This window comes from Aptenodytes forsteri, unplaced genomic scaffold (genome assembly GCF_000699145.1).
Source record: "Aptenodytes forsteri isolate BGI_AS27 unplaced genomic scaffold, ASM69914v1 Scaffold412, whole genome shotgun sequence".
Lineage (NCBI taxonomy): Eukaryota > Metazoa > Chordata > Aves > Sphenisciformes > Spheniscidae > Aptenodytes > Aptenodytes forsteri.
The window spans coordinates 532,255-542,583 of NW_008794266.1; the positions used below are offsets into that span (position 1 = coordinate 532,255).

General features: G+C 39.1%; 1 protein-coding gene across 1 annotated transcript in view; it reads left to right on the forward strand.

Annotated features, from left to right (window-relative positions):
- SLC44A1 (solute carrier family 44 member 1) overlaps nucleotides 1-10,086 on the forward strand; it is a 50,419-nt gene extending 40,333 nt beyond the window's left edge. Inside the window, exons 11-16 of the mRNA XM_009286369.1 lie at nucleotides 2,886-3,042; nucleotides 3,294-3,377; nucleotides 4,436-4,573; nucleotides 5,912-6,148; nucleotides 7,683-7,763; nucleotides 10,005-10,086. Of these exons, the coding sequence (XP_009284644.1) occupies nucleotides 2,886-3,042; nucleotides 3,294-3,377; nucleotides 4,436-4,573; nucleotides 5,912-6,148; nucleotides 7,683-7,763; nucleotides 10,005-10,028 (721 nt within the window). The 3' untranslated portion in view covers nucleotides 10,029-10,086. The remainder of the gene's footprint in view (nucleotides 1-2,885; nucleotides 3,043-3,293; nucleotides 3,378-4,435; nucleotides 4,574-5,911; nucleotides 6,149-7,682; nucleotides 7,764-10,004) is intronic.
- Nucleotides 10,087-10,329: the final 243 nt, after the last annotated feature.

Sequence of the window (10,329 nt, forward strand, 5' to 3'; positions counted from 1 at the left end):
GTTCTCAAAGTCTTTTCCAAAGAATATAAATACAACTCCACTGGAATAAAGAGCACATGAGTAGAGGATGTTGACAAGATACTTAGCAATGGTGGTTTACTTAAGAAAGGAAAACCAAGATGTTGGAGTGATGCCATCCCCAAGAAGTATCCTAAATACACATGTAGTTCAGCTAGTGGGTTTTGGTATGTGTTTTTAGCCTTTCATATGAAGAATATTGTATATAAAAATTTCTAATGATATTCAGCAGCCACACTTTATTCTTGCCATGTGCTTATAACAGTCTGCTTTTTAAAAAAACGGGTTTTTAAATAATGCTTGCAGAAGTTTTTCAAGTGCATGAGTCAGATCACAAATGTTTAATTGGTTTGTCTTTTTAATTGAGACTGTTGTCTGAATTACATTTGACTCCTTATCTGCCCTAGTCTTTAAAACAATATCAAAGGCAAGGAATTAATTTACTGTGCTGACAGAAATTATGTTATTTTATTAATGATGAAGTCCTCCAGTGTACCAATGAAATACATCTGTGAAGTTATTACAGGATGTTACTGGGGTGTAATCTTGTGAATAATTAAACTAGATAGAGTAATGAACTAGGAAAATACAGAGGAGAGAGGATAATTTTGCATTGAAATAGATCACTTAGCAATGTGTATGCTTCATCTGTAGGTTTATGTATTTTCTGTCACCTGAGGGTGAATTATTTTTCTTTTAACTGTACCCTATCATCCCATAACAGGAATTTTATTTTAAGTTAGTAAGTACCCATTTCTCCCTACTGTTACCCTTTCTGCATTTTAAGGTACCATTCTAATCTGAAAAGTGACTTAGGAAGGAAGGAAAGGGCATTAATTTGGACTGCCCCATTATTTTGCATATTAGCAGCTTTGCACAGCAAATGAGGTGAAGTTTTCTATGGAGAAATGTTTTATATATGTTCATTGTTCATTCACCTAGCCGGATGGATTCCTTTCAACTCAGGCGATAACAGACGTCAAGGTGTTCTGCATTACAGACTCTGCCCTCAGTTACATTTACCTCGAAAGGAGGAAGTAGCTGGGTTGCCTGGGTGTAAGCCTCAGACCTCTTATGAGATTGTGCCCAAAAGGGAATAGAATTTGGCTTCCCCCACCTGACCTCTAAAAGTTAATTGGAAGAAAATACAGGGTAAACCTATTTTAATCATTAACATCTCAGGGGTAAGTTACACAGATGTTAGTTTCATGGAAACAAGACTCTACTTTTTTTTTTTTTGAATGAAACTCACATGAAAATAACTTTCTCCCAAGCTGAGGAGATATTTTATGTTTGGAATGTTAGCACTTGTTCCTTTAATATGCTTAGTAGTATGTTTGTATTTCTAATAAAGAAGAAGAGCCATTCTTTAAATGTTGAATGACACTGTTCTTTGAGAGAGAAATAGAAGTGGCTTCCTTGGTAGGAAATATAAATAAAAACTTTAAGAGGGAATTGCTTCAAAACTGTGAAAGTGAGCATTCATCTGATAGATGAAAAATATTCTAGCCATGTTGCAATAAAATAGCTTGTTTTAAGGCTTAATACTTGGTTCCTTGAGGATATAATAGCTAAATCAGAAATGCAAAACATCTGAGAAAAGAATTTACCTAATTTACAAGCTTGAGAAGTGGGCCCTTATGATTTTCAACAAGGCCAAGTGCAGAGTCCTGCACCTGGATTGCGGCAACCCCCGGTATCAATACAGGCTGGGGGATAAAGGGATTGAGAGCAGCCCTGCCAAGAAGAGCTTGGGGGTACTGGTGGATGAGAAGCTGGACATGAGCCAGCAATGTGCGCTCGCAGCCCAAAAGGCCAATCGTATCCTGGGCTGCATCAAAAGAAACGTGGCCAGCAGGTCGAGGGAGGTGATTCTGCCCCTCTACTCTGCTCTGGTGAGACCCCACCTGGAGTACTGCATCCAGCTCTGGAGCCCTCAGCATAAGAAAGACACGGACCTGTTGGAGCGGGTCCAGAGGAGGACCACGAAAATGATCAGGGGGATGGAACACCTCTCCTATGAAGAAAGACTGAGAGAGTTGGGGTTGTTCAGCCTAGAGAAGAGAAGGCTTCGGGGAGACCTCATTGCAGCCTTTCAATACTTAAAGGGGGCTTGTAAGAAAGATGGGGACAGACTTTTTAGGAGGGCCTGTTGTGACAGGACAAGGGGGAATGGCTTTAAAGTAAAGGGAGGTAGATTTAGACTAGATATAAGGAAGAAATTTTTTACGCTGAAGGTGGTGAATCACTGGCACAGGTTGCCCAGAGAGGTGGTGGATGCCCCACCCCTGGAAACATTCAAGGTCAGGTTGGACGGGGCTCTGAGCAACCCGATCTAGTTGAAGATGTCCCTGCTCATTGCAGGGGGGTTGGACTAGGTGACCTTTAGAGGTCCCTTACAAGCCAAACTGTTCTATGATTCTATAATAAATAACAATAGTAATATCCTCTCCAAAGTCTCCACAAAGACCTCCAACAGAACAGGAGAGATGGGGAAGGCAAGTTTATCAGTAGCCTGGCTGAAAAAATGTTAGCTTTGTTTCTCACTTTTTTGGAAGATTTTGAACTGCACACCATCAAATGTAGTTTTATAGAAACTGCTAGTGGGCGATAGCAGGAATGCAGCCAACTGCTTGTAAGACTACCCTTAAGACATACTGATTCCTTATCCTATTCCTATTACTGCATTAGAGCCAAAACCGTGACTTGCACAGATCGTCATTGTCGAGTGAACAGTATACACGGAAAGCTAGCATAAGGATAATACATTCCTTTTGCACATTAGTTTGTTGAGAATTTGTAGTACTTCTGGATAATACTAAATACATATTGATCATTCTACTTCATTCTTTTTCTCTCTTCAACAGGGAGAAAAGGAACCTGCCATTTACTCCTATTCTGGCATCTGTTAATCGCCTTGTATGTTACCACCTAGGAACGGTGGCAAAGGGGTCCTTCATTATCACACTAGTGAAGATACCTCGAATGATTCTTATGTATATTCATACACAACTCAAAGGAAAAGTAAGAGAAATAGATTCCATTTTTCTTACTGAAACTCAATGCCTGACGTGTTTACAGCTAATTTAATTTAATCTGTGTGGGGGCTGGAAGTCTTGTTTTGGAATATTTGGTGTTCAAAGGACCGTGGGACTGAGAGGGACTGCTTAGGTTTTTCAATTTTTCAGTTACTGAAACACATGGGAATATTGTTTTCTTAAGATCTGTTGTTTTTACTCTTTATCTTTGTTTTTCCACATTCTTTGCTTTCCTAGGAAAATGCTTGTGCTCGCTGTATGCTCAAAGCCTGCATCTGCTGCCTTTGGTGTCTAGAAAAGTGCCTGACCTACTTAAATCAGGTAAGAATTTAAATATTCAAGTTTTATGTAAGGGCTGATAATATATGTGATTCCCAGAATGCAGTCTGAGGCTGACACATAAGGTATTGTACTTTGGAACTGAACTTCAGTGAAGGTACTTCAATCTTGTCTCCATTACTGAAATTACACTGCAAATCACTACTTTAGTCTTTGTTTACCTTGTAAAGGTGAGAAATAGCTGGTATTTATCTTTGTGCACATGGTATCTCAACTTTAAAACAATTTGTTTAGTGGTTGGAGATGTTCCTCCTTATGTGCACTCTATCAAACTATACCTGAGTTTCAAACTGTGTTTGTTGTCAACAGAGAATGAAGCTTTTTTAGGTGTAATTTTTAAGGTTCACACCATTGAAAAACAGTCAAATGTATAATGTCAAATTGTCATCATCATCTACAAAGTGGAAAAAGAGTTGCAAGTTGTGACACACTGGCTGGTCAGACCCCTTTGTAAAATAGATTTTATTGGCCTGTGGTCCCACCTCTGTTAAGTACATCTTTAAATATCTTTCTAATATCCCTTTCACTGTTGTTCATTTTTTCGCTTGTGGAAATACAGAAATAAAAGCAGAAGGCGGCATTTAAAAAACCCCCAGTATAATCCTTGAAAATTGTCCTGGCTGACTTTGAATGCAGTCTAGTGAGGTATCAAGAAATCATCTTGGTGGACTTGCATGACTCTCAAAATCTTTTATATTTCCAGCATATTTTTTCTAACTACTTAATTGCTGTAGTTATGCCACTGCTCACGTCGTCCTGCAGAGAAATTGCAAATTCTGTTTAATTAGTTTTTTGGAATAAACTTGTTAGTGCATAAATGATGAGCAAGGGAGCAGAAGAATAGTAATTCTCTACCTCATATAGTCTTCTGTCAGCTGGTACATACTGCTTGATTCAACAACTCTCAAGAGAATCTTCGTTCATTAACATCATACGACTTATTTGACTTATTCAGAAGCCGTATCTTCTCTCCCTTCTCCCCTCCCCCATCTGAAATATCTGATCATTCCATGAGTAAATCTTCAATCTGCTTTTCCCAGAACGCATATACAGCCACAGCTATCAACAGCACCAACTTCTGCACCTCAGCAAAGGATGCCTTTGTTATTCTAGTGGAAAATGCTTTGCGAGTGGCTGCCATAAACACAGTTGGGGATTTTATGCTGTTTCTAGGAAAGGTATGTCTGCTGTATACAGTTGTTACTGACCTACATCGTAGCAAGCTTTCTTTAGCAATGGCTTGCATCCCAGATACAAAATGCCTTCAAATTCCTGTTTCTTAGCATGCACTTTATAATATCTAGCTGCATCATGTCAGGAAGGGACTGTCCAGGATAGGGAGGATAGACAAATGACCCACTTATATTAAGTGAAAGTGATCAGAAAGGAATAGCTGAAGATGATGACACCTTTTGCATGAATTTATTTTTAGGCAGTCAAGAGAAAAGTGATTATTAGAAGTTCTGAGTTTTTGATTGGTTTTGTGGTTAAAACTTAGAATTGTAAGGAAAGGAAGCATTTCCTCTAAATTCTGTTTAGTAAGGGCTTTCCAGGTTTATGTTGAAAATTGGCACATTATTGATCACCATTTGTGACAAAATTGGACTGGAAAGTAGTATAGGAGCCCGTTATGAGGAACTGCCAGCTTGGACTGAACTGTCTTCCTTATTACATTCCTCTACGTTTATTAAGTCAGAGTACAGTGGGCTGAACTTTTAAACCAGTAATTAAGTCAATAAGATGTGAGAAGAAATAAACACAAAAATGAAGATATAGGTGCTTGGGAGACCATGGAATTATATAAAGTGATTTTATGGAGGTGTCTGAAAGGTGTTAGGAAACAGGTCCCTGAAAAGATGTCTTTCACATTATTAGAGAAATGCACAGGTGACAGAAATGTTAAAATGAACAATGCAGCATATAAAAAATAGTATCAGCTAAAACAGTGCTGGGCTGTCAGCCTGTGTGCTCTATCAGTGCAACCCGGTATTTTCATAATACAATAAAGCTGACCTATTTTACAATTTCGTGTTTAGCTGCAGTTCATAATAGATTCAGAAATATTAAAAATGTTGGGTGCCACAACAATTGTTTTAGTCCTTTTGTTATTCCCAAAGACCAAACTGGTACCCAGTGAAATATCTGTTAGGGCCTCACACATAGCGCACTTCTGTGTGTGGAGACTGTTACATGAAGTGCCTCACATGAATTCTGATCTACTTGCCCTGTATGGAGATGAGACAGAGATAAGACAAGCTTGGAAGTTGTTTCTGGCAGCAAAACGAAAAACATACCATCCTCCCCCAGACCTGCCTTACCCCCTCCCTCTCCCCATGTCATTTACACTCAGGGATGTGGGGAATCCAGGAGGTAAAGATGTCATTACCACTAGCATCTGTAACCCCTAGTTCTAGCCCTGGCAGAGCAAGAAGCACATAGGTTAAAACCAAACCAAAGCAAACAAAAAAAATCAAAAGGCTTCTGCCATTAGAGTTGTCTTCTGTTTTCTTACTCAGGTCCTGATTGTCTGCAGTACAGGTTTGGCTGGGATTATGTTGCTGAATTACCAACGAGATTACACCATCTGGGTGCTGCCACTCATCATTGTCTGCCTCTTTGCATTCCTGGTTGCTCACTGCTTCCTTTCCATTTATGAAATGGTTGTTGATGTCCTTTTCTTATGTTTTGCCATCGATACAAAATACAATGATGGGAGCCCTGGGAGGGAATTCTACATGGATAAGGTTCTCATGGTAAGTTTCCCCTTGCTCTCTAAGGCTAAGGATATGATTTCATAAGATGGGTATTTTGAGAGTGAGCTCACTAGCTGAGCTTAATACTTCTTTTTTTTTTACCTGGGTTACCTTGCTGTCTTGTTCATGGCTTGATCAGCAAACAGTGTGGTCTGATGAGCATCAGATAAGTAATGATGCTTCCCTCCCTTGATGTCACTGGTACTGGCTTCTATACACTGGCTGTGAGATGAGCAGTTGTCTTGCAGAATCATACCTTTGGGTATCATTTCTTGCAAATGATACACTGCAGAATGGAAAGAATCAAAACAAGGGGTAAAGGATTGGTTTTTGTACTTTCCTAAGAAGGACCTCTCTTGGGACATGGAAGAGAAAAATATCAGAGTATTCTACCCCACACGCAGATAGTGACCACACTGGAGTTTTTCTTCTTTCAGATAGACAGGAACCACAATTTGCTTCTCAGTCTGTCATGCACAGAAACAACAGATACTATGTTCTATCCTGGAGCCTAGATACTATGTCAAGGCCCTTTGCACAATTCAGTTCTTATTTGTTTGTCCCATCTTAGTCCCTGTTCACTCTAGCTAGAGACCCAGATGTAAAAATTCTGCTCCTCAAGCCATTCAGCTTGTTGTTGAGTAGGTAATTTTCTTGATAATGTTTTTAAGTGGCAGCTGTAGAATATGTCCCTGTAAAATGTACCCACATGTGTAGGCTAGAGGAAGACTCTCATGACTTCTTAGCATAATTTTTTTTTCTGATTACTTGTTGGAAAAACATGTCAAGAATTTAACGTTAAATTTTTGGTAAAACACTACAGAATCTAGCGTAAATAATAATTTAAATGGTAGCTCATGAGTTGCTTTTTAGCACAGAATAAGAGTAAAATGCAGCATGCTGTCTCAGAAGACAGTACAGATGAATCATAGAAGTATTGTGGGTTTCTTTAGTGAACAGTCAATATCAGAAAACACTAGCAGCTAAAGTTTACTGAAATTTGCTAAAGAATGCTTGCCTTTAAGAGAAGAAATTACATAAAATGGAATCAGCACCTTTGCTAATCTTTGTGAGTAGGCGATTCTGATCCGGTGAAAAATGTAAGAGTTTGAGTTGAGGAAGTTAGGGAAATCAACAAGACCTTGCAAGGAATTATCTCCAGTTGCCTCTATTTAATGGAGTTCTAACACTACACACAGTTCACAGGATAGGATGTAATAATGGGGATCTCTGTTTTTTTTGACAACCATCCTCCTACCTTCCTTCCCCGTAAAGGAGAGCATTGTGTGGTAAATTTGAAAGTTGTATCAGCACACAAGGCAAATACCTACCTGGTTTCCAGAGTTAAATGAGGGAGACGCTTGTGCTATTTGGCAGGCTCTTCTGGTACTTTGTGGACAAGTCTGACCAAGAGAAGTGGGAGGAGCAAGTTGTGTTGACATTTTGAGCAGTTAAATCTTGAAGTTGTGTATTGAGATTTGATGTTTGGAGTTTGCTCTAAGAAAGCACTTTTCACTTTATTACTATTTTTCAGGAGTTTGTGGAGAATAGTAGGAAATCTATGAAAGAAGCAGGCCGGGGAGGTGGAGCTGAGGGCAGAGAGCTAAAACCAATGGTAGGTGCAGATGAGGAGGTGGCGATCCTCCAAGAGTTTCACTTTTACTTCTTCTCCCTCTTTGTCTTTACTGACTGCACTTCTTCAGGAGAAGTTTTTGTTCTCTGTATCACTCAAGATGTTCTGCTTTTTCTGTTTGTGAGCTTGCCTATCACCTGGATGGCAGAGTTTTTGTCACAGCTGAGACCATCTCCTGTAAAAGTAAGATGAAAGGAACTGTGTCATATGAAACAAACGCAGTATCATTTCATTAGGAGTAGTATGCATGCTATGTGGTATGCACAGACAGCCCCAACTGCTGAGTACTCTCAAAATAAGATGACTCTGGAATTCATTGGGCTATTCTGACTTTAATCGTCTTTTCAGTCCTGAACTGAACAATTTTTGTTCATCTTAGCTCACTGTAAAAGCCTGAAGAACACTACTGAGCGCATCCATTGTTGCAAAGTAGGACCAGGCATTTAAAGCTCTCACCAAATTATTTTATACAGTGCCAAGGAATTGGGTACAGTGATTCCTTTCAACCTGCTCAAATGACATTTCTCCCAGTTGTTTGTTTTTATTGCCAACTACTTATGTTGCTTGTCTCTTGTGTGCTCTTTCCATCTCACACTGTCAGATACACAGACAGTGAACAATGCATCATTTATGCTTCTGCAGCCTGTTTTACTTATGGTGTGCCTGTTAGGAAGGCATTGCATGTCTGAGTAGCCTGGAATAAGGAACAGCTATACATGGTACAGATAACAGATAGGAGGATGAGTTTGGAAGGTGGAGAACTGAGAGCGTATGATGGAGACCCAGGCTGGGCAAGGTATGACTTGTCATCGTTCAGTACAACTTTGTGAAATAAAATATTTTTCCATCATTACTTTCTCAGAGTATTTAGGGCCTGACACAGTTCCTTACCACAGGGACAATTTTTAACCTAATGGAACCTAAATAAGTGTATGTTAACAGTAGAATTTTTTTTAAATGATGTATGTGAAGCCATGTTGCATGAGCACTTTTTGACCTAGCTGGAATGGGTTCCTGCTGTAGAATGGGTAGATGTGTAGCTTTGCGTGTTTCGCTCTTTCATTATAGCATACCAGTTTCTAGATTTGCTTATGCCTAAATGCTGCTGTGTTTATACATCTAAAAAACTAATTCTATGCTCATTTCCTGTTTTCTTCTGGGAGTAATTCTAGCTGCTCAAACAGACAATAATGTTGGTATTTTCAGAGTGGTCTAAACACTGTAAATGTAAAGCTGCTGTTAAAATGATTGAGAATTGGGTTTGCAAACCCTCTAGTCATATGCACAAAAAATCTCAGTCCAAAAGCGTATTATGTTAACCTCTAATTCAAACAACTGGTTTATCTTGAGTGGTTTTCCACTTACGCTCTCGTCAGTGCTAGCACAGACCGCTACTCAGACTTTTGTACTTGACTGCCTAAAGCTTGGAAGTCAAAACCTTTATTCATCCCCCCTTGTAAAAGGGCAAACCAAGTACTTGCAAGTCAAGGGTGGTCTTGTTCTTTTAGGAACTTGACTCTAGGCACTTCAGCCTGGCACTGGCTGAAAATCCTCCTAGGACTGCTGGAGAAGGTGCTGAGCACTTGGGGCTCAGCCTGAGTATCACCTGCTGAATTACTCCCAGTTCTGCTGCTCATGCGATAGTCTTGTTTGGAACTGACTGGGCCTTGTTTTCTCACGTGGTCTTTCATTTTGGGGTGTTCAGCTCCAGTTGTATACGTTCTGAAATATTACGATCTCACTTCCTGACAAGGATGGGACACAGCAGTTACCTCTGTGAAATTTCTGATAGCTTTCCCCAAAGCATTGATAAAGGCCTCAGTTACATCTGGAATAGGATCATTCATAAGTCTATTCTGTACTAGTAGCACCTGTAGTCCCCAAATTGGGTGGTTGAAAATTAGATTAATTTTTCTTTTTTTTCCCTTCTGTTTTAAAAAATAGTCTTTACTGTTTTGTTCCAGTCTCCTTGAAATGTGGATATTTCTTAGACATGACAATTAGTTCTAAAAGTGAAATGCCCTAAGTGCAGTTGTATTTTAAATAGGTATTAATAGCAGAGATGAGGAAGCATTTAGGACCTTCTGTTCTTGTATCAAGGCACAAGAAAAAAAAAACCTTTTCACACTTCTTTCTTTATGGTTTCCAGTGACCCCTTTGACTCAGTTTCTCCTTGTCTTTTGGCATTTGTCTAAGACTGTGCTGTATGACTTTGTTTTCTAGGCCTCTGGAGCAAGTTCATCTTGAAACTAGCCAGCCATATTGGAACCCATTGACATTCCAAAACAGTATATATATACATATATACATATATATATATATATATAAAAAAATAAACAGCCAAAATCAGAGAAAAGGAACAGGGATTTAATACTTTTTTTAACAATTATTTTTGTGAAACATGTACTCTTTTCATACGGGTGGCTTTTACAAGCGGCTTTATCATTGTTCCATTTTTTAAATTATTCATTGTGGTCATGGAAAAGTTGATTCTTATCTGCTTGATATTTTACAATCTGGAGGAGGTATCATTGTAAAGATAATCTGA